The sequence below is a fragment of the Tribolium madens genome, unplaced genomic scaffold (assembly GCF_015345945.1).
Source record: "Tribolium madens isolate multiple individuals breed KSU strain unplaced genomic scaffold, Tmad_KSU_1.1 Scaffold_3;HRSCAF=73;Tcas5.2_LG2, whole genome shotgun sequence".
NCBI lineage: Eukaryota > Metazoa > Arthropoda > Insecta > Coleoptera > Tenebrionidae > Tribolium > Tribolium madens.
Window position 1 is genome coordinate 5,534,156 of NW_025401006.1, and position 27,732 is coordinate 5,561,887.

General features: G+C 35.0%; 5 protein-coding genes across 7 annotated transcripts in view; 2 read left to right on the top strand and 3 right to left on the bottom strand.

Annotated features, from left to right (window-relative positions):
* Positions 1–7,825, bottom strand: part of LOC123007129 (methyl-CpG-binding domain protein 5) — a 30,595-nt gene extending 22,770 nt beyond the window's left edge. Inside the window, exons 1-2 of one of the 2 annotated variants that reach the window (XM_044402200.1) lie at positions 7,492–7,825; positions 6,765–7,361 (exon numbers count right to left, since the gene is read on the bottom strand). In XM_044402200.1, the coding sequence (XP_044258135.1) occupies positions 6,765–7,315 (551 nt within the window). In that variant the 5' untranslated portion in view covers positions 7,316–7,361; positions 7,492–7,825. The remainder of the gene's footprint in view (positions 1–6,764; positions 7,362–7,491) is intronic. The other variant, XM_044402199.1, reaches the window with a different exon arrangement.
* A 714-nt stretch (positions 7,826–8,539) lies between these two features.
* LOC123008031 (dnaJ homolog subfamily A member 1) lies at positions 8,540–12,025 on the bottom strand. Its single transcript, XM_044403601.1, has 3 exons — positions 11,830–12,025; positions 11,248–11,774; positions 8,540–9,502 (listed from the first exon to the last, which is right to left on the bottom strand). The coding sequence occupies exons 2-3, from the start codon at positions 11,762–11,764 to the stop codon at positions 8,808–8,810; spliced, it is 1,212 nt and encodes a 403-aa protein (XP_044259536.1). The 5' UTR covers positions 11,765–11,774; positions 11,830–12,025; the 3' UTR covers positions 8,540–8,807.
* Positions 12,026–12,364: 339 nt separating this feature from the next.
* On the top strand, positions 12,365–13,210 carry LOC123008035 (uncharacterized protein C1orf131). The gene is made up of 2 exons (XM_044403605.1): positions 12,365–12,709; positions 12,967–13,210. Exons 1-2 carry the CDS (start codon positions 12,451–12,453, stop codon positions 13,191–13,193), a joined length of 486 nt encoding a protein of 161 aa, XP_044259540.1. The 5' UTR covers positions 12,365–12,450; the 3' UTR covers positions 13,194–13,210.
* A 61-nt stretch (positions 13,211–13,271) lies between these two features.
* LOC123008033 (WD repeat-containing protein 5) lies at positions 13,272–14,840 on the top strand. The gene is made up of 6 exons (XM_044403604.1): positions 13,272–13,414; positions 13,469–13,604; positions 13,654–13,750; positions 13,798–14,191; positions 14,237–14,556; positions 14,603–14,840. The coding sequence occupies exons 2-6, from the start codon at positions 13,488–13,490 to the stop codon at positions 14,701–14,703; spliced, it is 1,029 nt and encodes a 342-aa protein (XP_044259539.1). The 5' UTR covers positions 13,272–13,414; positions 13,469–13,487; the 3' UTR covers positions 14,704–14,840.
* Positions 14,841–16,965: 2,125 nt separating this feature from the next.
* LOC123008032 (protein abrupt) lies at positions 16,966–27,022 on the bottom strand. Of its 2 annotated transcripts, XM_044403603.1 has the most exons (7): positions 26,772–27,022; positions 26,023–26,544; positions 25,771–25,959; positions 22,701–23,054; positions 22,279–22,402; positions 21,554–21,706; positions 16,966–19,545 (listed from the first exon to the last, which is right to left on the bottom strand). In XM_044403603.1, the coding sequence occupies exons 2-7, from the start codon at positions 26,533–26,535 to the stop codon at positions 19,274–19,276; spliced, it is 1,605 nt and encodes a 534-aa protein (XP_044259538.1). In that variant the 5' UTR covers positions 26,536–26,544; positions 26,772–27,022; the 3' UTR covers positions 16,966–19,273. The 2 variants fall into 2 exon arrangements, with proteins under 2 accessions (XP_044259538.1, XP_044259537.1); XM_044403602.1 differs by lacking the exons at positions 21,554–21,706; positions 22,701–23,054 and having other exon boundaries at positions 16,976–19,545; positions 26,772–27,015.
* Positions 27,023–27,732: the final 710 nt, after the last annotated feature.

A 27,732-nucleotide genomic window follows, 5' to 3' on the forward strand; every position in this document is an offset into this window, starting at 1 on the left:
GGGGAAATCGTTTCCTTTACCTGGCAAAGCAGTTACATAATATTTCAAAAGCTCAGACGGGAGAATATTAAATGTCGTAAATAAGTTTACGTCGTTTTAAATTATAAATCGACGTTTCACAAGCGAACTCGTGAATATTTAACAGTTTTGAAACGATATTACTGCGCGATTTGGCGACGAAACGAAAGACGACAGGATGAGCAATGAAAGCCACCGAATTAAATCATTAAATTTAACTAGCGCTCGCCTGAGGCTTTGTCTGTATTGTATCATTGTCAACTGTGAGCAATGCTCACCCCCATCCATTCATAACGCCATGATTTATTGCCCTAAACCATACCCGATAAATGCTACAAACCTTGTCTCAATTAGGCTGCATTCGACGGCAAATTTTTATTTTTGAGATTACTTTTATGATCCATGCTAGTTTACAAAAAATCAAAAAAATCCAACATGGGAAATTTTAAATTGCGTGAAAATATGCTTCTTGATGAGATTCATTTTTATTAATATACAATTTTGAGTTTTCAGGCGTTTTTTAATGTTTTCTGGTAACATGAAAAAGTATTTGAGTTACCTTTATTATGATTCGAAATATTATTAGATAACTGAAAACAAGAGCCGGCTTCAGAATCAAAAACAGTTTTTCTATTACATATTTCTTTTATTTGCAACAAGGTTCTTATGCAATGTTCTGAAATGAAATCGAAAACCATGGAAAATTGATTTTTCCCAGCAAAAGTTGGCGGGAAAAGCGACCTTTAAAAAGCCTCCTCGCCAAAGAAATAAGAGACAGAAGCGCTACCAGTGAGGCGAGTGTTGGGACCAGTTCTCGCGGCCAAGGCGAGAGTCTCTCGAAGAATTCACGACAGACTCACCGCCGGTCTTCCCTTATTCGGTTAAACGTCTCCTATAAATAAGAGTCGTACAAGCCGGTTTTATTTTCTCCTTTTTGTTCGCATTCGAGACCGAGCACCTCTCCAGATATTATGAAGCTGATATGTCAGACTGCACGATGTGTAATTAATTCAAAGAAATGAATGTGCACATGCAACCAACATCTTTTTGCGATGATGCTGTGATGCGAACACTTGACATTTTTTCCAACAAAAACGGAAATTCCAATAGCGATAATTTTCGTCATTTTTAGATTCAATCCAGCTGAATGTCAACGAAATGTCAAACGATTTTTCTTACGCAAATGTCACGATGTATAATTGGTTGCATATAAATCGTTAACTTATAATCATAAAAAAATTGAAATGGGTTAATAAGCAACCATTAACATGATTGTTGGTTGTAAAGCTCGTTTCCTGGCATCTGATCTGTGATTATTGTATTGCATTATTGGTACATATGACCTCATCTATCGTAGATGTTGGATATGAGTCACTCTTATCTACCTGTTCCCATCTACGCTAATCGTGGTTTATGCCTCCATTTTTCCTAACGCACGATTCGTGTCGTTATTGATCCGACGTGAGGGTACATTTTGTGTTATTACCGTCTTAGCCAGTTGAAACTTCCTATTTATTGCCTGCCAGTTAACTTACAAACGTAGGTAGACAATAGTAGACCTCGGTGATGAGGTCGAAGTCAATACAAACTAGTTTATTTTTCACCGACATTTAATAAAATTATATCGTACATCTTGAATTCTGTTACTGCTAATTATTATGTAGTCGGTTGATGTGTTGAAAATGTTTTATTCATGGCCTCATCGAGGCTAGTTTGTCCACTTTCGCCCATCAAAATTACTGACCATTTAAAATAGTCCACCCTACTTTACTTACCGGTTTATTGGAACATGATCTTGAATAAGTTGATTCAATTCGTATCACGTGTTCACCGCAGCTTCCATCACGTCGTTTATTCAACGGTCAACCTATATCAAATTTAGCAACAGGGGTCGCTCTTTATTATTGCGACAAAAGACAAACTGTTTCAATCTTTCATCAAATCCACTTGTCTCATTTGGACTCAAAATCAAATAACAGATGAAATATGAATTTGCTTTGCGACAACAACAAAACTTAATAAAATTTTTGATAAAATCACCAACCGCTTCCTTTCTTTCGTTTACGATGGGTGCAACCGCTAACTCCACTTTTAGCGCCCTAACTCGAGTAATAAAATTTCAGAAGGACTTTTTGCGGCTTTGAATGGCCTACAATATAAATTCGGATGATTTACATCAACCAGAAACCCCTATAAAGCAAAAAAAAAAAAAAAACAAAAAGGGTGCTACCGTATCCCAACAAAAAAAACACAAACCGGAATTACATCCTGACAAAAAATGATGTTTTGAAGAGAGCTAGATCCGAGTCTCAATTTCCCACTTTGATTTCCCAAAATGTACAGGGTGTCTCAGCCACAATTTTCTCAACAATACATCATAAGCAATCAGTAAAAAGAACAATCCTGGAGAATAAGTGAGTTAATTAATTTAAAACAGTTTTACAGTCTTGTTCTTTTAAATCCTGAAATCAAATGCGACAAAATCAAAAAATGAAAATAAATCTCCTGAAACAATAACATTTTCATTCCCCCCATATTACATTATGCAGCAATTTCTGTTCACCCAATACATCAAATCTCCCTCGCACTTCCTTCCTTCGCGTGGTGCATTACCCTCTCACCTTTTTATCGCCTTTTCTTTTTTCTTCTAATGAATACATTAAATCGAGAATTGGGGAAAAATTCGTGACGAGTCCATTCGACACGCACTTTTCCCCTCCCTCTCACTTCAACGTCAAAATTCTTACGATTTTTCCGACAAAAACAACGCAATCCTCCAATCAATAAAATAACCCGTCATCGCCGTTCCCTAATTGAAGTCCCTTCCCTTGACACATTTACCGCCGAATGAAAACGTCCTAGTCGTCGTCGCCGGTCCGAAGGTAATGACGTTAAGGCCTTTGGAATTAAATTCCGACCCGCATAATCCGGCCGGAACTTTGGCGACACTTCCGACTTGCCAATCACCCACGACATGATGAAAGCTGAGTAATTAGGCGATTAGTTTTAGTTGAAACGCTAAATCTTCAATGTAATTTTTTTCTATACAATGTGACCTAATAACGCAAAGCCGCAAACAGATGCCTCGACTTTTACGGCACTCTCGGTCGTTCATCAAAGATAATAAAAGACAGGTCGATATTCGGCAGGCAGACGGACCCTCGACTTCCTTTCAAGAGCATTGTTATGCTCATAATTACTTTGTACACAGGATAATGGGGTGCTGTAAATTTTGTTCGGATTTGTGAAACTGACTTCGGAACGGATGACGGATTTATGACCAGCTATGGGACAAAAGAGTGGGTAGAAGAAAGAAAGAAAAGATTACCGAAATCGAGGACACGAACGTGGGGCGGAAACACACAAAAAACGACCATCCTAGAAGCTTTTTTACAAATGTCAGGGTAAAAAATGATTAATCTCTGCTCGAGCTGTTACTTTCAGTTATCGTCTTTTATTAAAGAAAAATTCATAATCGACGGATTTTTAATTATTTTTAATTGGACGAGGGTGACTTTACTTTACCCCCGAGCGAAATTAAATCTTCATGAACAAGCAGTAAAAATAATTTACGATCGCGAGTATGGCACAGTTTCCAACTTGTTTGTCTCGTAAATGTTACTTTTGACATTTGTTATCATTGCGGTTATGAAAATTTTGTTTGGAACACAACCACTCAAATCTGATATACAACTTGAACAAAAAGTATGGAACCAAGCGGGTTTTTTGCTTTCAGAAAATAATAATAATAATTAAACTAAAAAAATGTGTGTTTTGTGTGTTTTTTAGTTATGAGTTTTTTTTCTCAGAAGTGCAACTAACAAAAAAAATTTTTGCAAGAAAAACAAAAATTTTGCAGAACAAAATCAAAAAAATTAATAGTTTAAGCAAAAAACGTTTAGTTCCATACTTTAATTTACCTAGTATGTATAACCACAAAGAAAATCAAGCCTGTCATGAAAGTCAGTTGTCAAGAAAAACAACAAATAATTTGACATTTAAAAAAGATCAGATTGGCGACTGTCAAAGGCTAACCACCGCAAGTTTTTAAATACGCTGTAGCCAGTCAATAAACCAATAAACAATGTGTTTTTTTGACACCTCGTATATTCAACTCGTAACAAAACATGTAAATCGATCAGTAAACTTGTCCGTCATGGCCAACCAGAACATTATTTTTCAATAATTGATGACAGCCAACCCGTTTCGTCACTGCCAACCAGCAAGATTTAATGATTACATTCGCACTTTATTAAGAATCAATAAAATCGATTTGTATTTTCGGTTGGCAACACTTGATAGATATTACAAAATTACATGATAGGAATCAAAGGAGTGTCCAAAATTATTTATTGTATGTTATTTTCATTCTAGTAACGTCAACGAACATTTATAACTTCATGAATAAAATGTTTAATCTGTATTTAGTCGCCTAATGAATACTCCGAAGCTAATTATAAGTAAAAGTAGCGCACATGACCTTGTAACGCAATCAAATCGAGACGAATCAGCACAAAAACGACGACTATTTAAAAATTAATTTATCTGTTCGTTGTACAAGGAAATAACAAGATTATGTAATTTAAAATTTATGACTTAAAACAATTTCAGTAAATATTATCTCGTGATTATTATGCACACAGCTAATAAGACAATTAATGTTATATCTCAAAGTGAAAGTCGAGATTAAAGAGATGAAAGAGTAATAAAACAAATTAGAAAGCTTCCAACTGTAAATTGTAATACATTCGAATTAATTTTTAAAAGTGATGACCAATCGATGTCACATTTTTAGTCATTTTCCTTCGATTAATCGACTAAATAACCACGAATTAAAAGGCAATGACAATAAGGCGTTTCTGTGGTTTTCGAAAACAAATTTTGGGCAATTTGGGTGATGAGAGCACTAAGTAGGAATTTCTTTAGTAAATTTATTTACAATTTTCAGGCAGTTATTTTGTGGTAAGCTATCATTCGTCAAACAAAGTCAGATATCAACCTATTTTTAGTAATTTATTGATAATTAACTGATAATTATATGGATGAATTTCTATAAAAAAATCACTTTCTTTATCTTCAGTGTGTTATTGGTTTATTTTTAGGCTTTTTAATTATTAATTTATTAAACATAACGAAATAAAAGTGTCTTTTGTGAATACATGTTTTAACAATTTTTTTAAATAAATTGAAAATCAATAAAGAAGACAATAAAATAAGAAATCAAAACAATAACAATATACAGGATGTGTCAGAACTCGCGCCCTAGACAAAAATTTCAAATAAGGAGGCATCCATTATTAATTACGTAAGGTGTTTAGGGGGATGCGACGTCGAATCAAATTTCACTCAGTCTCAGATTAAGGAAAGGGGGGGTCTACGCTAAAACAGTGTAAAATTACGAGAAAATTGGGTTAAATTAAACAAAACATGTCTCTTCATTAAAATATGGTTAAACCTTAGTATATTAAGCAGTTTTTTTAGAATGAATCCAACGCATTTACACTAAAAACCAACAATTTGAAAAATCTCACGTGAGATTTGGGGACGGAGGAGAGGATCGAGCCAAATCTCACGTCTCACCATGAGGGGAGGGGGTGTCGAACAATCGCCAAAAATGCGATTTTTTTAGGGGGCGCCCCCTAAAGATAAGAAACCAGAAATACGGAAAAATTCTATCTGTCAAAAAAATTTTAAACAAAGCTTCCTTGTTTGCTCTTTTATTTTTTTTTATAATAGCGGGTAGCAAAAAAAAATATTTATTCTCCGACACTGTCAAAATTTACGGTTTTTCTCCCGTGTAAGGAAGTTTTGACAACTGTTTGGCATTTCTCAATACAAAACGTCAAATTATTTTTAGCAGATTTAAAGCAAGTTTAAGCCTTGTTGACTCTAATTCGAAGAATAAAATGTTGTATTCCACTCGTTTGAGTGTAAATCGGACGCTTTATTCCACCTCGTGGATGGTAAACCACTCGGTCAAATAAAGAGTCCGATTTACACTCAAACTCGTCGAATAAATAACTATTTCCAACAGAAATAGAGTCAAAGTGCAAAATTTAAACTGTCATAACTTCCAAATTTTTATAGATAGAATTTTTTTAACATTTTTTCCATGTCCCTGATATCTTACCTTATCTCTGGGGAGCGAGTTTTGGCGCACCTGCAGATATTTTAATATAAAATAAAATTCACAAGACAAAATAAAAATTAAATAATAATAGGCAATTTGAATTTAGATACACACTTTTTTTTTTTTTTTTTTTAGAAAAATGCCAAAATTTAGGGAGTTAATTATTTTATTTTGTACTCAATGTTAAAGAGTGCTTTTGTCAACTAATTTTAGTAGAATAAGTAGTCTTTTATGGTCTAGTGAAATAAAGTAATTTTTATCTACTGTTTATATTCAATAAATTCTGGTAGGTAGGTGCGTACAAAATAAAACGAAATATTATACACGACGATAAAGATCGTCGTGAAAAAAGTCCACTCGTGACTTCGTCACTCGTAAACTTAACCTTTTCACTCGTAGATAAACAATTTCTTTATCGTCTTGTATAATAAATAACTATCTAAACATCTACGTCCTACCACCAATATCAATATTGTATGTGCATAAAAAAAATCTGTGTGGAAACTTTTTTTGTAAATGAGCTCCTCGTTGGTTATCTCGGGAGCCCTTGTTATGTTATTGCGGGTTGGTTTATTTATCTAACACCCTGTATTTGTTTGTTTATTGTTGTGTTTACCTTATGTACATGATGGATCCGTTGTTGAGGATCCTCTTCCAGCCGTAGGGCACTGTGATGGAAGGCTGTTGCGCGGCGGGAACGGCGGTGGCGGCGGCGACATTGGGGTGGTGTTGGACGCCGGCCCCCACGAACACGACACCGGGTCTGACACTAACACTGGGATCATACACCACCATCTCTGGTTGATTGTTCTGTACTACCACCATCCCCTCGTCGGCCGAGCTCAAGCTGCTGCAGCTCGACTCAGCCGTTTCGCTCCGCACTGAATCACACCGCACACTCTGCGGGGGCCCCTCGGCCCCCATGACCGTCACATAGGCCGGATCGTAGTCGCACTCCTTGGCCGGGCGCTCCTCGTATCCGTACCCGTTGGAGACGAAGTAGCCCTCGGGGTAGTCGGGCCGCTTCTCGGGATAGGGCTTCGGGGGGCCGTACTGGGGCGCATTTTGCCCCCCGACGGCGTACGCTTGGGCGAAGTTGTCGTTCGACACGTACACTACCACATTCTGGACGCCGGGGGCGGGCGACAGCTCAGGCTTTCCTGCCATCGTGACAGCATAACGGCGCTCGCGTCGAGCCCCCTGCTAGCCCCCGCTGAAAAATTTTCACGCATTTAGGACGAGGGAAAGTGAAACGATGGAGATCATAGCTTTACAACAGGCTATAAAATTTAAAGCCACTACTATGACAGCTGTAAATAACACCCGGACGATAGATTATTTACCTGCATCTCGTCTCTGTGTACTGAGAATAGCGACGACCAGCGATAATTACCATTACAATCTCTTAAAACATCGATTTGAGGAGGATATTCTGCGTTTTAATTTCACCGTGGTTAACCCAACACCTGCTTCCAACAAATTACGTTCCATTCGGCTGAAATAATTTCAGTTTGGGCATTTTCAGCTACTAGAAGTGGAAGGCGAAGACAAAACGCGGTTTTAACAACTTACAACACCTATTTTATTGGGATTTATTCGCGCTAATGTTATGCGCCGCGTAATAAAACTCGACACTGAAAATGGAAACCATCTCACACTCCCAGAAATCTTTGCGGTGAGATCCATTATGGACTCACATGCGCCTGCGTAACTAAAACAATACTCTACCATTTAAATTTGAACAGATTTTATGGCATTTTACCCCATTTTAAGTGCCCAATATAAAAATTTGCACAAAAAACAATAAACATCAAATTTTGCTATCCTCATACCAATACGTAACAATATATAAAAGTAATGATCACTTCTATTTACTTTAATGATCACAGTTGCAAATTGTTTAAAAAATATATTTTCAGTCAGAAATCTTATTTGACACTTTTTGGTAAATTGTCCCTAAAAAATTAAACATTAATGGCAATCGAATTCGATAAATGCCACTGATAATGTTTTGCAGTAAATTTGAAAACTTCACAACTATGTAAAAAAAACAAATTGTACAATTTGAAAATTATTATTTGTTTTATCTCAAAGAAATTTATAGCCATAGTTTATATTTATTTATAATTTAAAAATTTACTATTACAATTACAAGGCCATCTGAATCAAAAAGCTACGCTTATCCTTATATATATAAGGGCAGCTTTTTGATTCAGATGGCCTTGTACAATTAAAAAAAGTTGCACCATCTATGCTTAACCATTAAAAACAGTCTTACCGATAAAGTAGAGTTCTACTTTAAAATCGCGTTTATCAGGAAATATTAAGAATCATGAAAATTTTTTTCCTGTACTTTGTAGAATATTTTGTAAAAGGTAGCAAAACAACTCATTAAACATAAAGAAACATTTATTCAAAATATCGTGGTAAGACGCCTCAAATAAAAAAATAAATACCATGAAAAACTGATCAATTTTACAAGTATTTAGAAGACCGTAAACAATTACATAAAGCCACATCATACATTCAGAACGGAACCAGCTGCTGTCCCTATATTATGTTTAAATAATTACAATTACTTATTAAAATTGGCTACTAACACAATTTCGTCTATGCTATCAAGATGTCTATATCAAAGTCCCTTAGTAATACTCGAAAATTAATTAGCCGCACATTGGACCCGTTGTCCCGGCCCATGCATCTCGTCATCTTCATCATAAACATTCCTATTCTGCCTCCTCCTCGAATCTTGCTTATCCACATCAAACGGCAACAAAATACACTCTTCTGCCTGATCTGGGATCATGATTTCAGGCCGTGGCGGCAACGCATTTTCCAGCGCCGGTATCACCTCTGGTGGCAACTTATCCGGAAACTGTACCAAAAACTGTACGATAAGACGTCCTTTCTCAAACGGATTCTTATACTGCGGCATTCCCTCGTTCATGATACACTTAACATCCCCGTGTTTCGTGACCTCGCCCGGAAGCGATGTGATAACCAAATCGCGCTCGTCCAAAGTCCTGATTACTTTTTGGAATCCGCAAAGCGACTCTACCAACTGCAATTCGATGCGAATTATGAGATCCAAACCAGATCGTCGAAAAACTGGATGTTCTTTTTCTTCCAGTACGATTATAATATCGCCAGGTTCCAGTTCCGGTTCTTGGTCCCCTTCTCCATTAAAAACGATTTTTTGGCCGTCGACCATGCCCTTGTCCACGTGGACTTCGAGAATTTTGCGTTCACGAGTCACTTTCTTGCCTTGGCATTGCTTACAACGGTCTTTGGGATTGATGCGTTGACCTTGGCCTCGGCAATCCGAACACATGCTCTGGATTTGCTGGATCATGCCTAAAAATTATCGCCGCTTTATTCATCTAATCAAACGACTTTCAGTAATGACATGCAAATTTAAAGCGACATGATATTGCAAAATTGAAATTTTACGGATTTTATGAATCCATAAAATGAACAAAGTGGGTGTTGCAATAACACTTCCACAATAAATTACTAATCATAAAGTTGTTGTTTACTAACATTAGAGTTTCCAACTCGAGATTTTCCAGATAAAAATTAATTAAATGCATTTTTATTATGTTTATATCATAAAAGCTGAAAAAAACATACTCTCCTAATTCATCAAAATTAACTTTTTGGGCGTTCATTATAAAAATGGTGATTCTATGGCCCGTTTTGCAGCCGTAGTTTTACTTTTTTGTACACAACTGTCACCCATTTTAAGAGGATCAAAACAGACGCAAAGTCGTTTAATATTTAATTTAACAGACGCTTTTGTTTTTAGTTGTCTAAAGTTGTCAAAAGTGCTTTTTTAGCCTCATCTGAATTGTAGCCTCGGCCAAAGCCTCGGCCGAAACAACAGACCAAAAAATCACTCTTATTACGGCCTTGATAGATACACAAATAACTGTTATTTATAGTGCTTTCCTTCACCACAAATATTTGATCAGTTCACTTTATATCAATTATCAAATTGGCTATTTTAAATTTCAGCCAATCACAAATCAACGTGATTCGATTGAAAGTTTGATAAAAAGAAAGCTACTAATATTTAATGGTACACAAAATCAGATATTCCGTTTGATCGACCTGTTTTATAAATGACATCAGTTTCAGCTTAATAGCTGAGCTTTTCCTGAAATGGATTGACTGATGTTATCGATATCTTATACATAATAACAGTAAACTCACAATCTAAAATTTACAATTTTCTGTAACATGGAATAATAACGATAAACACATTTCCGAATAAATAATAAAAAAATACCAATAGGTTAAGTAGATTCAGTCAATAGTTTACTTTATACCAAAAACTATCACAAAATATTACAAAAAAGCTTAATTATTATTATTATGACAGCTAACATTTTAATTTTCCAGTTTTCAGTTATAAAGCATTTTTAAATATTGATGTAATCCCTGTTTAATTTTTTTTATTGTAACGTTATCTTTGTCCTTTTGTCATACAAAACAAAGAAAGTGCGTAATCAACTAATCACTTGACAAAAATTTAAAAAAAAACACTAAAATAAATTGGTATAAATGACAGCAAATTGACTTCGTTGTGCAAAAAACTTGTGTAACATATTCTTTGTTCCTTTGTCTCATCAGGCTAATGACCTTTATTATTTAGTATAGCCATATATTTTTTCTTAAAATATGTATAAATCCATTACAAATTCAAAATACAGATTTTTTTTTAAATAATTATATTTCCATTTTACAGTTTCCTTTTTTATCAAAATTATCACTTTCAAGATTAATCTAATTATAGGCTTTTCCTTATTGTTACTGTTACTGACTGTCTATTATTAGAATGAATATGTAAACAGAACGTCATGGAGGAATTGATGAAAATAATAACAAAAAATCAAAAATTTAAGCAAAAATGTAAAGTTATAAGCACAAGTCATTATGACAATGACTATACTTAAACACGCTGTCTCTGTTTCATAGCAAGTAGATCCACTTTTTTTTTATTAAAGACTCGATTAAAAACTGTGTTTCTTGGGTCATTTCTTTTTGCCACGTTTGCACCCCTTATCAGCCCACTCGACATGGCCGCTTTATCTCCTTACCTGGCCCTAACTGCTGAATTTGCACCTGCATGCCGGTCCCCCGACACGTGGGACACGTCTCCACAGCCCCCTTCTTCCCACCCCTGCCTTCGCACTTATCACAGATGACGTTTTTCTGTAGAGCCAATTTCCGGACGGTTCCTTTGTACAACTCCTCCAGAGAAACATTAAGTTGATGAATGACATCTTTGCCTTTACGTTCGCGACGTCGCCCTCTGCCACCCCCAAAGCCACCTCCGCCGAAGAACATATCGAACAAGTCCATGGGGCTGGAGAAACCACCCGAAACGCCGCCCTCTTTAAGGGCCTGTTCGCCCCCTTGGTCATAAATGCGTTTCTTTTCCGGGTCGGACAATACCTCGTACGCTTGCGAGATTTGTTTGAACTTTTCCCCCTCGTTGGGGTTCTTATCGGGGTGGTATTTAAGGGCGAGTTTTCGGTAGGCTTTCTTAAGATCGTCCTGGGTGCAGCCTGGCTTAACGCCAAGGATGTCGTAGAATTTCGTTTCTTTTACCATGGTTGTAGTTCTGGAAGAAAGAGGAAATTAGGGATTTCTGATGAACATTGGAAACTTCAAATTACCTCAGAAATAATCAATATTTCTGGAACGGGGATCACAACTCGCGGATTTTTTTTAAGTTTGCACACTGACGCAGCACAAAGCAAAACTGGTTCTAAAGCGCGTGTTCAGGAATAAAACTCACAACCACGAGGTTCTGGAAAATTCGACGAAGAGAAAGGTCGTAGACGTAACGAGATTACGAATTCTAGAATCTGACAGAATGCCCTCTGCAGGCCTACTCGAGCATTAACTATTCAAAAAGTGGCGCTTTTTCAGAGTTTATACAAATTCCATCCACAACACTGTTTGTTGTAACTATTTTCACTTTTTCTAAAAGTAATTAAAAACCTAAAGTCGTTTCTTTTGCATTACGACTACATCTGTACATACATCTTTCATGTTATTTTAGAAATACTATAATTTTTAGGCTTTAAAAAATCTACGCAAACAGGAACACAACTATTTTACGCAGTTTTTCAAATATTTTACTTATCAATCATTAAAAAAAAATAATCAATCATGAGTGTTTAGCAAGGTGTTTAGACTGTTTAGAACCACTGGTACGTTTTCTAACCCCATTTTTTTTATAACCTCTCTTTTAATGTTTCATTAGTTTTAAAATTCTTTTTAGTAGTGAAGAAATGATATGTGAAGACTTTATTCCCACGAGAGGTTCTCTCAAAAAAGGTACAAAATTAACTGATTTTAAGTCAGTGTCTTTTGAATCGTATAAACCGAAAAAACATGAAAAAACTGAAACAAGTAATGGGAGAATCCAGGAGGAAAAATCTGACGACTTTAACATAAAAAGAGCGAAACACGAAATTGTTAAATTTGGAATGTCGGGTTTTGATCCAGAAAAAAAGGAAGAAGCAAAAATTCAGTTGGCTATCAAATTAGGTAAAGTTTTTATTATTTATAATTGCGACTGTTTAAATTTGATGTGAAGAGGCACATAAGCAATTGCGAATTTTTATTAGTTTAAGAATAAATAGTTTGATATTTTTGCTGTTCGTGTGCTTTCAATTTCATTCAGTTTGACAAATACTTAACCCCTACTTTACATATCCCATATACACAACACAAATTAAAAAAAGTGACTGTAATAAAATTTGAATTTTGGAAGTGTCTTAAGTATACAGGTGTTACTTTTTTAGGAGCAAAACCTAAGAAAAACAAGTATAAAAACTACAAACTATTAAAGGAAGAACGTGCGAAACTTAAGCAAGAAGAATCATTAAAATCTCAATTTCAACAGTTGGGGAAAAATGCACTTGGAAAATCAACAGCTAAAGGAAAAGGCTTTGATCGGAAGCGCAAAAAAGCGAAGAGTGGATTATTAGAGGTGTATGGCAAAGTAAATTTGAAAAACACAACAAAATAAATATTTCCCCAATGAAATGGTTTTTATTTTAAATTTGGCGCTAGTTCTAGTGACTTTTTTTTTCAAACCGGCGTTGGCGCATTGTTCTGTATTGGCGCTTGTGATGGCGGCTGAATAAAGCAGAAAATGTTTTGAAACCTGTGACAACAATCGCAAAAAACGCAATAAAAGAGGATTTTCGCAATACAATATTGTGTTAGTGGTTTGTTACAATTTTCAAGGTATGCGACTTCGTAGGAATGGCATTTGCATGGTGTTGTTAATACGTGTTTCAGCCGCTTGAATTGCCACAAAATGATGCCTTTAGGGGGCACAGCCCCTGTCCATTCAACTAATGTGGCTCAACCGGCCCCAGCTACTAATAACTCCTTGACGCCGACAGGAGGTTCTAATAAATCCAGCAGTAATGTTGTGCGTAATTATAACCTTAAAGAGGCGCGAATTAATTACTGTATTGCAGAAACCCAATTACACCCTTAAGTTCACGCTAGCGGGACACACTAAAGCAGTGTCGTCGGTTAAATTTAGTCCAAATGGGGAGTGGTTGGCCAGTTCTTGTAAGTTCTAAATTAAACGGTTTTTTAGGCGTAACTTTGATTTTTAGCTGCGGATAAGTTAATTAAGATATGGGGCGCCTATGATGGCAAGTTTGAGAAAACAATATCAGGGCATAAGCTAGGAATAAGTGACGTGGCGTGGTCTAGCGATAGTAGATTACTAGTATCAGCAAGTGATGATAAAACTCTCAAAATCTGGGAGTTATCATCTGGGAAATGTTTGAAAACGTTAAAGGGCCACAGCAATTATGTTTTTTGCTGTAACTTTAACCCCCAATCAAATTTAATCGTTTCTGGTTCTTTTGACGAATCTGTGCGTATTTGGGATGTGAGGACTGGGAAGTGTCTAAAGACACTCCCAGCCCACTCAGACCCCGTCAGTGCGGTGCATTTCAACAGGGACGGGTCTCTTATTGTCAGTAGCAGCTATGACGGGCTTTGGTAGGTTTAAAAACTAATTATCAGTAAATCAAATCGGGGTTTTAGTCGTATTTGGGACACAGCGTCTGGGCAGTGTCTAAAGACACTAATCGACGATGATAACCCCCCAGTATCATTTGTTAAATTCTCGCCCAACGGCAAATACATCCTTGCTGCGACTTTAGACAACACTCTCAAACTCTGGGATTATGCAAAAGGCAAATGTCTGAAAACATATTCAGGACATAAAAATGAAAAATATTGTATTTTTGCAAACTTTTCCGTTACTGGTGGCAAATGGATCGTTAGCGGGTCTGAGGATAATTTGGTCTACATCTGGAATTTGCAAACAAAGGAAATTGTACAAAAGTTGCAAGGACACACAGGTAATACATTATTTCTCGTTATTTTGTGTAATAGTTTTTTTTTCAGATGTAGTATTATGTACGACTTGTCATCCAACCGAAAATATAATTGCTTCAGCTGCTCTTGAGCACGACAAGACCATTAAATTGTGGAAAAGTGATACTTAATCCTGTATATTATGCTTCTGTTTTCTATGAGAAATAATTTATATTTTTTTATGAATGGCTATAATTATGTAAATTTGATTGATTAATGTTAGGTGGTAGGAGTAGCCACAACTAATAAACTTTTGAATTTTTTCAAACTCATTTTTTGCGCAACAAGGGAAATAAAACGCATTTCCAGTTTCATCATAATTATATTCTCGTAATTATATAAATAAAATTTCAAATAAAATACATCACATTTGATCACATGTCATTTCAAAGCAGACAAACATTAGCGTTAAGTACGTTAGTATTTACATCACAGCTATAGTACACACACTTACAAATTGTTACATTTCATTAGAAAACTATGTTTGGTTCTCATGTGGCTTCTGAGGGTGTCAATGCGGCTGTAAGTGGCTGGACAGTAGGGACAGAAGGACCGTTGAGCTGTATGCGAGTGGAAGTGGTGCCACCGATTGGTCACTTCTTTACTGCAAGCTTTACATTTCCATAAGAGTAAGTTCGAGAGGGACGGCTCAAACATTTCGTTGTATGTAAGAATGGCACCTCCATTTTGCTCCGCTGAAACAAATTCGGATTAAATAACACAAAACCAAACATCGAAACGGAGACTGAAATAAAACACGGGTTTTTATATACAATTTAATGAAACAATTAATAGATACAAGAATTATAATAAAAAACATTGGAATATATACCCTGATTAGATGATAATCTTGACAGAAAAAAAGGTCTGGTTTGTCAACAATTATCGAAAAATCAGTATTTGATACTTTTCCTAGAAAATGAGAACTTGTATGTCTTTCACCTCTCCGCGTCAAATATAATTTCAGTTCGTTGTGATTTGGCAAGTCAGTCTTGGATGACTTTAAAACGGAAAGTTCAAACCTGAGTCAAGTTCTCAATGATGGACAAATTACTACTATTTAACTTACAAAATACTCATTTTACAAGTAATAAATTAGTAGATTTTTGAACGTTAATTATGACGACTAGTACAAGTAAACCGAAAATGTATATAAATTTCTGATTGTAGTTTACTTCAGTCGCCGAAGAGGAAATCATTAAAATAATATGGCAGCAAACATCACCGTTTTACATCTAAATAAAAACACCCTCACACCTTTGGTAACTTTTTGATAAAAAGCTATAGCTTGTCCCTGTTTAAACACTCAAATGTTTATTCTAACTAATAGCTGACGATTTTTTGTTTATTTTGAAAACAAACACTACAACTAAATTATGACTAGCAAAATTAAAAGCTAATTTTGGCAAATTTCACTTTGGCTATCTTATGACTAGTTACAATTATTACTATCGTATATATTTAAATAAAAAATTTGAAAACAATAAGACAGTTTGTTCAATTTAGCTACGATATATACACCATATACCTCAAAATATAATTCTTCAAAAATTGTCAAGCTGACAAACGTTACAAAATTATTTCTCAGTCACATAATTACTTATTATTTCCAAATTATTATACAATGACAAGACCATAGATAATTGTACAATTTACAATCTTTACAATATGACTACTCGTTAAAAGTTCGGGAAAAAACTATTTACAGGAGAGACTTGTATATTATCTCGTTGAGCGAGTCCACAAATATATTACATGCATTTGTTGTAAAATGAAATCACGTGATGTAGGAAGACTACTAGCACCATGTCACATGTGCTACTTCATTTGCTTCAGAAAAAAATAGGAAGTGTGACTAGACTTGATCAAACACACATAATATACTTGTGTACATCCTTAGGTCAAGACTACACATAAGCTGAAAATTCTTTCAATTGTTTTTAAAACTTATAATATTTTGGTCTAGTTTTTGGCATTACGTCTATTGTACTTTTAGCATTTTAATATCACTTGTTTCTATCTACTGCATAACTAAATGATTCGTTATAAGCATGAGCAATAAACTGTTAACATACTCTAATTATGTGAGTATTAATTAAACAAACTTCCAGCTCATGTATTAAATTTCTAATCACCAAATATCAGCTAAGCAACTGTCGGATGTTTTGTCCTCATGTGCAGCAATAATGTATCACTGCGTGTGTACACTGCCGGACAATGCGCACAAGAATACTGTCCGGGGAAGTGTACATAATAGTGATTTCGTGTATTGCTCACTATTTTTCCACACAGTACACATCGCCTTCTCTCATCCATCGATCCGACACGTTCAAATAATTGCGACACCTTGTAGCACTTAACATCTGTAACAAAAATTCAAAGTTAATTTATGTCGAATAAAAGACAATCTTTCATTACCGGTTTTAAAATATTCGGATTTCCAATGATGTGCTACTTCTAGCATGCTCTATACGACACGAAAAGTGTCGTAGTGCCATTACAACGTTACAAAAGCATGACACTAGATACTCGACATTAGTAGCATATTACGGCACAAGGGATTAAATAACGTACGATTTTAAAACACACCATTTTTAATAAAAATTAATAAAATACAATAATAAATGCCTTAATGAATGCATATCAATCTTAAATAATGTTTTACTTTTACATCACTTAAAAACTAATGAATTTTAAGTAACACTCAACGGTGGTGAAAATGATATTAAGCAAGATATTTGATCATTGAGCATATTAGACAATTTTTATAAAGAAAATGCGAATTGTTCTTTTAGCGCCGATTAGGCCGTACAATATATTTATAAAATGATTTTTCTCCGAAACCGCAACCTTATTAAATCGATTTTTACAATTAATTATAAAAATAACTCGTTGCAAATATTGTAATTCTAAAATCAACAATAACAAAATTATTTTTATGAAACCACAATATACACTAACGCCTTTTACAAACTGTACATGATTCTCTTTTTTCTAAATTCAAGGATAGTACAACAACAAAACAGTTACAACTAAATATTGCACATTTCATATTTTATTTCAAATAGTACAAGGTTGTTAGCACCAAACCTATATTATCACAATCATTCTAGTTGCTCACCCAACTTTTTTTTATCTTAATGCCAATATATTATAGAAATCTTTAGTATATAGTATATTATTATAAAAACTAACAACAAATGTTTCGCTTTTTTAAAAGAATTAAAAAAACATGCTCTTACCTAAGTTAATGCACTAGGTTTATATCATAAAATAAACATTTGTGAATATATTATAAGCAAATCTTCTTAAAAAAAAACAAATACCCTTATTAAACACCACACCTGTAACACCAAATTGAACCAACTTATTATAACTAAGGTACCATATCACGAAATTCAATAGAAATGATCCATTCCTGTAAAAATTACGGACAGAAGCTTTTTGAGTTTTTGTTTACAGATCATTAAATAGTTTGTTCCACAAACAAATAATCCTAAAATTAGTTAATATTTTACTTACATAATTAACTATTCAAAGGCCGCCAATACCTTATAATAGGTACAAAATTTAAAAAAGAGATTCTCTACATTAAATGTAAAAGTTGAGAATATGAGGTAATATCAAAGTTATTTAATAAAATTGCACTTAAATTATACAACTAGTTAGTTTGGCAATATTTAAATAAGATAAATAGTTTTAATACAAAAAAGATTTGACTTGTAATCGCTCTACATTGAAAATCCTAAAATGCAAACCCATTTTAAACGGACGGGCATAAGCTATTTATAATATCGTGAGTCTCTTTTTTTTATTCGTTTTTTATAATTTTTAAATTAAGTTATACATATACAGGGGATCGCCGGGTACTTAATGCCACTATAAATAGAAAATTTTAAAACGATTGCACAAAGTTTCTAAAATTATGTAATTTTTTTTCAATCCATGTTCCATACAAAACTAATCTACCGTATCAATTGTGAGTATAAGTGGGCAATTTTGATTCCTAAGTACAGTAGGTCAGCCTTGCTTGGAACCCTGTATATTACATCATATATAACATCACAGATATCTTTACAATCTTAGGTCGTAATATTTTGCAGGATGACATCATTTAGATGCAAACACATTTTAAAGTGCCGGAAGTACGGATTTTTTTTTCGGTGACCTACGAGACTAGAAATTACTGGTCGAAAGTCAAGGTTCAAACGGTGACAGGTTTTAAAATATGCTTGCACGAAAATGGTACAAAATGTTTAAAAAGACTATCTATATACTAGGCTAAAATCATTTCAAATTGTCCGAGAGAAGCGTTGGCAACACTGACAAGTTCAATAAAACAACTAACTTTGGAGGTGATCGAGGGTAGACATTTTGAAATGGCTTTTAGTATGAATAGTTTGAATATAGTACCGTTATTTTTCTCCTACACTGCGTTTAATAATACCTTGCCGAGATTTCAGTCGTAGCTCGAATTAATTAGAAATGAAACACTAGATTACATGGTCCAAGGAAATTATCCTGTGCAATAATTTAAGTCTTTAGTATTGTAGATAGATGGCAGTTCGGTGACTGCTCTTCATTTGTTTGTTTTCTCAATGCATTTGTTTTAATAAGGTACTTGAATTAGCTAGAATAGAAGGTTGGTGGCTAGGATGAGGCCAAGGCCCTGTAGTACAACAGATAATAGTTGAGCCAAAATCAATCGGCCGTCGTGTCATTGGTAATCGTGGGTGCTTCGAACTTCCTGGTGTCGGGATTGTAGCGCGGATGTTTGAATTTGCAATGAGTGCGCAGATTGTCGCTGCGTGTATACGTGGCTCGACACAGGGGACACTCGAACCTGCCCGGGAAGTGCACATGATAGTGGTTGCGTATGTGCGTCACTATTTTCCCACACAATTTGCACCGGTGCAGGTTGCAGCCACCTGGCAGCTTGTCAAACGTTAGCCGCATGTGCCAGGTTTTTGAACCTGCAAACGAAAACAGTAGTTTAACGGCAATTCGTTAATGCTAATAGTGTGTTAATATTAATTGTGACAGCAGAATAGTGACAATGGTGCACCCCAGAGCAAGTGAAGCTTTTCAGTACCAGATGGCGCGCGCGCACGATTCAAACACTAACAAATAGAAGAGGTGCGTGTGTGACACGGTCCGGTACTGAAAATCTATAATGAAGCTGCCGAGCCATTTTAGTTATTTGAGATTATTTGCGGAAATTCAGAAATTGAATACATGCAAAGTGAAGAGACTAATTAAAATTAAAATAAAGTATGACAGAGGTGGTTCAGAACCTGCACCAATGAAAAACACCATCAAGAGATTTTTATTTACATGTTTATTTAAATCTAACACTAAAAATATGTACAGAGATTTTATTATACAAACAGCCGATAATTCTATTTCAAATAATAGCAGCTTCCAAGTTTTTTTTTCTCACAAACTCTAATCAAATTAGAGTTTTATACACAACCTTATCAGTTGTAAATTTTTCCACGGATCTCAATTTGCATGCAGTTTTTCTAAGTGTTTGATAACAATCAAAGTAATACAGCTTGACAACTTAATGAAAAATCCAAAATGAAAGAAACAATGGTCAAAAATGTTTAAAATATACTGAGTAACATTAGAAATGCAACATTTCTTACCTCACAGCCGTCCTAGCAGCCTTTCAGACCGAGTTAAACAGTTTGAGTGTACATGGAGTACAGAAGAAAGACTTTTTTCCTTTTTTGTTATATATTTTATACAGAGTGATTCAAAAGTGTAACATTTAATAAACAAGCAAATTCAACAATAAATTAAATCCAACAACATCGGAAAAAAGAGTTAAAATTCCTTCATGATAATATGGAAATTGACAGTTCTGTTTTTTCTTAAAGGCTTGAAAAAAATAATCTAACTTCATTTTTATGCTTAGCTGAAAGTCTTCTATCACGACTTAAAAGTTGGTCCGACACTTTTGAATCAGCCTGTACATAAACAAGCTACCACTTGTTGCATTTTTAGTGACACCCCGTATATTTTGTTATAATTCAATTAAACACAAGGTACAGTATTACCGTGGTGCTGTGAGATTACATTACTGTTAAACTGTTTTTGATAACAATTTTGTTGTAACATTTACAATCTAAAAATACAAATTTAAAATTCTAAAGAATTCGTTCTCATTTCTTGTTCTCTTTTGTTTGTAAATTAGAGAAATATTTAATAATCTTTGAACGTCTTATTAATCTTTCTTTTAAAAAAACACAGCTATGTAACCCTCATAACAGAATAAACAAGTTACCACGTTTCTTTGATTTTGAAATTTTACAGTTTCTGTTTACCACATGTAATCCTACTTTCATCTAACTGTTTCTTGAATGATCCATCCGCACATCTGTGCATCTAATTACTTCTCATAAAAATTCAATTCAAAATTTCCTTTACTCAAAGAGAGAAAATAATTCCAAGCAATCAAGTAAAATTTCTTCTTTATTACGATTACATAAAGTAACGTTTACAATAATTACTGTTTGATTAAATATCATTAAATACATCACTGCATCTCGTATAAAAAGCAAATTATAACATAATGTAAAAAAGGTAACTTGAATATAAGTAAAACAATACATAAAAAAATCACAAACTTTATACGATTACTATTACATAATGGTCGAGTCAAATACTGTTAAACCTAAAACTGTTCAAATCTAACACCAAAGCATCAATTTGGCGTTACATTTAACTCCTCACAGCCAAAAGCTCGCTTATTATCATACCGCTAAAACTCTCACGAATACATATCTCTATTTTCATTTCGATTATCTCCCAACATTTCGAAAAGCACCAAGGGTCGTCCGTGTTTGAGTCGAATGTGCGCTTTCATATTGTCTTTCCTCGTAAAAGACTGCTGACACAACGGACATCGATTCGATTGCGGCCGATGTATCGACGAATGATGCCAGCGATTGCTCACTGTTTTACCACAAATTTTACACGTGTACAGACTAGGCGAATCCGATATCTTGTCGAACATCTCGCAATAATCGGATGCGGGCGCGCGTGTCTCAACGATCATCGTCGGTATTTGCGACTCTTGCGGGTAGAAAGATGAAGGATGGTACGCCTGTCCCTGTTCCTGCCACGTTGCTGGAACAGAGAGAGGACCCATCATCACCATCTACCATAAAAATGAAGCAAAACAAAGAGATTTTTGTGGTGTGATCTGGCAAGCGGAGATTCTAGCGCGAAGCGGTTAGTTGGTTTATAGTGTCTATACTCAGCATCGCTGAAAATGGACCATTTCAACGACTCAAGTTAAGAAATTTTGACAATTCGTGGCTGTGATGGCACTTGACACCAAAGATCGAACAAAACCCGAAATTTTCGTGCTTAAGGAAATGATAAAATTTATACTTACTTATACAAACGTTTGAAAAAAATTTAATACTATACAAAATGATCATGAACACTTCACTTTGTACCGAATCGCACGTAAAGTCGCGTAAAAATTGATTCGATTTGTGTTATTTAAAGTGTAATAAAAGAATAAAAGCAATAAATATGTACAAAAAGCGGAAAATGTTAATACCCATTAAATAAAAGAAAACCATGCGACATAAAATCAATTTCCAAGTGATTCTTTTTTAATTGGCTTGAAAATTGATAATTTTTTTATATAAAAAGCTAAAGCATGCGATTATTGATTTTCCACAACTTACCATCTATAGTATCTGTTGCTTCCGGTGGAGGTATGGGTGGAGTACCATCTGATTCCGTTTGATCTGATAACGAATGGGGGCCCAATAATTTAATATCTTCCGGATGAACACTTACACTTCCGCCCTAACAAAAAGAAATGCATTTATTTCCCACAAATTTAATAAAACTATCATTGGAAAATCAATTTAAATCAAACAAAAATCAATGTTAAAATATTTTATTTTTCAATAATACATTTGTTAGTTTTACAAGTTACACTAGCCTTCAGCATCACAAATTATCACAACCTTCCTAAGACCCAAACTCAATTTTTTCGCATGTTTTACAAAAAAATAATTTGTCGACCATCTGCACAGCCACAAAAACAAACAAACCCAAGGCCATTTTACTGAATTACATGTCTCCGATTTTCCCAATCGACTTCTTTCGCGACGCACAACTTATGCGCCTTGCACTTATCGTGATGATTGACGATTTCCAATCGAAAATTGGTGCTTCCTTCCGCAAAACTGGTACGTATTTCGGGTATCTCGGAGCTCCATTTTCGGCAAAATTTGCAGTACATGAGATTTTCGCGTTCGTCGTATTGCAGCCAATAGTACGATTCCAACCATGTGCTCCTGAATCGACTTCCTTTCCTCCCAACGTTCGTTCTTTTTTGCGACGATATCGTCTGAATCACCGAACATTGCTGACTCGTCGTTGTGAAATTTTGTTTGTTTTGAATCGCTGGTGGTAATACTTCGAGGATCACGTCTCTCCCCCACGTGTTCGTCTGTTAACAAAGAAGGAAAGGATATATGTGAATGACTGAAATGTTCATAGCTTTCTTTGTAAGCACACCAAGTGGAAATTTGAAAAAAGCACTCGGTGTAATTACCAGAACGCGTATGAGTTTTTTAAATTGGCAGTTAATCCCTTCCTTCTTTCACGGGGGAGCATTTTAACACTTTGACACTAACACACACTACCGAACCTGCATTAACACATATTCTGTCGCTCAAGGTGTGATTATTAAAAGTTATTCGGGGCAAAAATTTAGGAAAACAATTTAAAAACCAAATTCAAACAATAACCGCCTAACAAAAAATATATTTTTGCTAAAAAGTTGCTAAAAACAAAAAGTAACAGTACCAACCTGAAAAAATGTCTCAATTTCGTATCAACTTCTAATAGTAAAAAGTGGTAAACGTAATTTCGCAAGTCCTGATTACAAAACTGATAATCCAGTTCGCAATTTTTTTTTCTTATCATGAAAAAGCAATAGCAAGTACAGTTGACGCAGTATAAGTTGACGAAGTCCGGCGCATGCCGAGGGAGTAACTCGGCAAACCTCGGTACGTTTGAGTTCCAAGTTGCGAGAAACATTGACGTAGCCTTAAACATATTTTTATTTTAAATAAATTTCACATTTTCATTTTGAAAAAGTATTTAATTCTAAATTACAATCAAAATTTAATTCGCGATTAATATGAAAAAGTAAAGTAACTGACAACTTACTCGTAATTCAGTTTTGTTTAGTCCTGAATTAAATTTTATTTCTCCTTTTCTAAATCGGTTAATGGTAAATTAAAATTTTATTGTCACCTTTAAACAAAAGTGAATCTTCGGTAAAAGTTCATGTCTGGAGGCATCAAGACTCTATCCCTTAGCCAATCAGATGTTAGCATCAGGCAAATCGGAAGGTTGTTTAATCGTACGACTGTAGGACGCAAAAAATCGTGAACGTGGAATTGTGTAATATTCGAATTATTTTATGACGTTGCAAATGGCGGGATTACGCAGTCCCGAAAAAAGACATTTTACAACCAAACTATTATGAAATGGGTTTTTGTGGATCTTGCCGTTTTTTAAGGGAATTATTACAATAAAGAATTAGTCTTAGCCAAGCTCCCGTACGAATTGACTGAATTGTAATAATTGTCCGATTAAATTACTTATTTCGTGGTTCAATGCAAAATTGTGTGGAAAAAGGCTGTATTATCAGTGCGTGCGTGTTGGGTATTTTCGAGTCCCTAATAGACATTTAGTAGTGCGCGATTTTTAAAATTTCGAGTCATTAGTGAGTGCCAGTAGGAGAAATGGAGGAAGCAATCGTGCTACAAGCGAATTGCTACAAAAGATAAGCAGAAGAAGATGCCATATAAGGTCAGTGCACTTTAATTTTTTATTATTTTTTTTTGTTTATCGCTAAGTAAACTGTGTAAATTTGTGATTTTTGAGTGGAACAGTAAGTATTTATTAAATTATGAATAAAAATTAGTTGTGTTTTAGATACGAAAAACGTATGATTTCTCAAATTCATTTTCAAAATTTGTAAAAAATGAGGCTGCTACCAAACAATTTAAAAGTAAATCTTGAAATTTAAAATGTAATTCAAAAATTATTGTGATTCAAAAAGCAGCCCTTTTAAAAAGTTGTAATATTGTTAGAAAATGTCTCGATACTAATTTGATGTTTGGCAATGTAAAGTAACTAACAACTTAGGATTACTTTAGTCTTGAATTAAATTGTATTTCGCTTTTTTTTTAAATTGATTAATAGCAAATTAAAATTTCATCGTGATTCAAGATTTTGTAAACTGTCCCAGTAAAAGCAACTGATTATGTGACGCCACTGGAAAATGTTTAAGTTCCCGCCTATGAAACACCATGCGAATCTAGTGCGCATTCAACCTTCTTGCCAACTTATAACGCATCAACTGTACCAACATTTTTTTAAATACAGAGTGGCACAACAAAGATTTTTTTCGATCAATAACTTTATGAATAAGTAAATAAATTCGACAAACTTACAGAAATCATCGAAAATTAAAAAATATATTCGGGTTAAGTATGAAATTACTAAGTTTGATTCACTTGTAACAAAGATATCAATGAGAGTCTAGCTGAGACAGCCTGTATAATTTTTAGTAGTCATAAATGTTAACAAACTGAATTTCTGCCAATTACTATGGCGTTTTTATAAAACCCAAAGCTTTCTATGCATAAAATAATAAACAGAACATAGCTACTTTGCGAAATACCTATAGCAATTTTGAATTCACATAACTTGATAATCGACATACTCAGTTAAAAAGAGATTTCGCTAACAAATGTGTACAAATCAGGCGAACAGTACTTTATTAGCCCATAATTGCGATTAATTCAATATTTTCCGAACTAAACACGTGCAGCCAAGGCCAAACAGTTACACAATTTCTGCCCTTCATAGAAAGATCAACAATAATTCGTAGCAAGAAAATGTATTTTAAAAATTGATTAAACACAATTATCAATTCTAACACTTTACATAATTCAAATGTTATGAAATTTTATCTAGACAAATAAAAACAATCAAAAAAACGCTATCATCGGTTTAGTATCGAAAAAAGCGGCAAGTTTTGAAAAAAAAACATGTTACGTCAGATGTAGCCAACTGAAGTAATGAAAATTCCTATTATATCACTGTTATAATCTAACAGTACAATGAAATAGATTTGAGATACTTACTGTTTGTAAAGCTTCAGACATCGAATGAAAAGAATCGACATGGGGGCTTGAGTCGTGTACAGGTTCTTGTTTAATATGCGGCGACGACATCCTCATGTCTTCAGCGCTCATATTTTCTCTATCGACCGGCGAAATAGGGTTTAACTTTGGCAGCGTCGGACTTGCTTTATAGTTGCTTTGAGATGATGCCTAAAATGTCGATTTTTTGAAATCTATCGTTGCTTGTCGCATAATAAGGACAGTTGGGGTTACCTGAGAGTCATTATATCGTTCTGAAATTGAGTTTGACGTCAAATTATCACAGTTTGAAGACGATTTCCGCTTTCGTTTCTCAATAGGCGGCGAGTCCCTCTCGATCCGTTCCTTTTCCCTTCTTGGCACTTCAGCTACGTCGTCGTTTTTACTACTTAACGAATTATTATCGGTCAAGCCCCTAATCTGCAAGGCCTCGGCCGTTTTTAGGAACATCGGTAGAAGGTTCTGTGAGACGTTCACTTCACCTTTATACATGAAATCCAGCAGCGCTTTCATTTCGTTGTAATTGACATCTTTGAGGAAAACGATCGGATGGGGGTGAGCATTCTGGATGAATATCGTCTCGAAATAGGGGCTGCACGCTGACAGGATAGTCTGGTGCGCCTTGAAGGTCTCCCCGTCGCAGGCCAGCGTCACATCGCAGAGGGCCTCCCGCCGCAGGAGGCTGCTCAGCACGTCGGTGAGGTTCGTGGGGTGGTTGTTCCAACGCAGGCAGAACTGTTGATCCATTTTAAGTGCCTGCACACACAAATTCCTTAGCTCATCGCACGGCCACAGCCCCCATAAACAAGCGAATTCCGCGACCGAAAACCACGTTCGTCACCATTACCGCCATTGTGAATTTTATTGGCCTTTTGGTCGGAAAATTGGGGCCGTGATCGAGACACCCAACACGCGATTTGCGATTTTTCACCGATTACGACGCGATTCACACGATTTGGGGCTGCTTTCGGGGGGAAACTTACCTTTTTGCCCAGTTTCTGTCATTACAACGCCACCCAATTTTCTACCTCCTGCACTGCCATGCAAACTGTCTGATACTGTTATATTTGTTTTGATGTCAGTTGGTTGAAAAACTTGCGAGGGGGATATTTATTTTATGACCGGCCGAGGGGTTATTACTGGGTTATTGGCATTTGTGGGGCGAAATATGGCCGATTTGACGATTTTTGATTATCATTGGCTTAAAAATGAACGATCAAAACGTAATTATTCATCTCGGCAACAGCCACGTAATAGTCTACATAAGTGATTTGTTGGTTGCAGAACCTACAGGCGAAAGTCTAATTAGACTTTGAATCAAATAAGATTTTTTTTCCAATTTAACAATTGTACGCATTAAATTAATTATGTAATTACTCCCATAAGAAATCACTTTAAAATTTGACCACTTCAGCAATTTGCTTAAGAACAGGGTCAGAAATAAAAAAACATTTAACACATTTCCCTACTTTACTTAGTTTTTTTGTTTGTTTTATTATGTAAAAAAGCAAAAATAATTATTTTTGTTAGTAAGTAAAAGCTTAAAACAAAAAGTTCCCATAGGCCTATGCCTGGAAATGCTTCTTGAGGGAGCTACAGCCCCTTGAAATGGGCGGGCAAAAAGCCTTTTTTAAGAAACTACAAGGTTAATCTTCAAAACATTTTTTTTTCTTATTTTTCTTCTCACATAGGGCTCAATCTCTCTAAGGAAGCGTTTTCGGATAGATCCATAGGAATTTTCTTTCTTCAATTCTTTTTTTAGAAAACAATTTGTAAGGATAAATAAATGTTTAACTAAATGTTGTTAAAACAATTACCAACTGACCATTTTAATTTTCATAATAAAATAGTTATTTTTATTACAAGTAGGTACATAAAATACAGTTTTTGAGAACGAATCGTTGCTTTTTTTGTTAAAGCATCCAAAAAACGAATTTACGCCTT

Excerpts from the sequence above, each read along its gene's own strand:
- LOC123008035 (XM_044403605.1), top strand. The coding sequence starts at position 12,451 with ATGATATGTGAAGACTTTATTCCCACGAGAGGTTCTCTCAAAAAAGGT. Across the intron at positions 12,710-12,966 it reads TCAGTTGGCTATCAAATTAG|GAGCAAAACCTAAGAAAAAC; the intron begins GTAAAGTTTTTA and ends TTACTTTTTTAG.
- LOC123008033 (XM_044403604.1), top strand. The coding sequence starts at position 13,488 with ATGATGCCTTTAGGGGGCACAGCCCCTGTCCATTCAACTAATGTGGCT. Across the intron at positions 13,751-13,797 it reads GGAGTGGTTGGCCAGTTCTT|CTGCGGATAAGTTAATTAAG; the intron begins GTAAGTTCTAAA and ends TTTGATTTTTAG. Across the intron at positions 14,557-14,602 it reads AAAGTTGCAAGGACACACAG|ATGTAGTATTATGTACGACT; the intron begins GTAATACATTAT and ends TTTTTTTTTCAG.
- LOC123008031 (XM_044403601.1), bottom strand. The coding sequence starts at position 11,764 with ATGGTAAAAGAAACGAAATTCTACGACATCCTTGGCGTTAAGCCAGGC. Across the intron at positions 9,503-11,247 it reads AATTCAGCAGTTAGGGCCAG|GCATGATCCAGCAAATCCAG; the intron begins GTAAGGAGATAA and ends GATAATTTTTAG.
- LOC123008032 (XM_044403603.1), bottom strand. The coding sequence starts at position 26,535 with ATGGATCAACAGTTCTGCCTGCGTTGGAACAACCACCCCACGAACCTC. Across the intron at positions 21,707-22,278 it reads AGCAACAGATACTATAGATG|CAACGTGGCAGGAACAGGGA; the intron begins GTAAGTTGTGGA and ends TCTCTGTTCCAG. Across the intron at positions 19,546-21,553 it reads TTCGCCTAGTCTGTACACGT|GTTCAAAAACCTGGCACATG; the intron begins GTAAAATTTGTG and ends TTTCGTTTGCAG.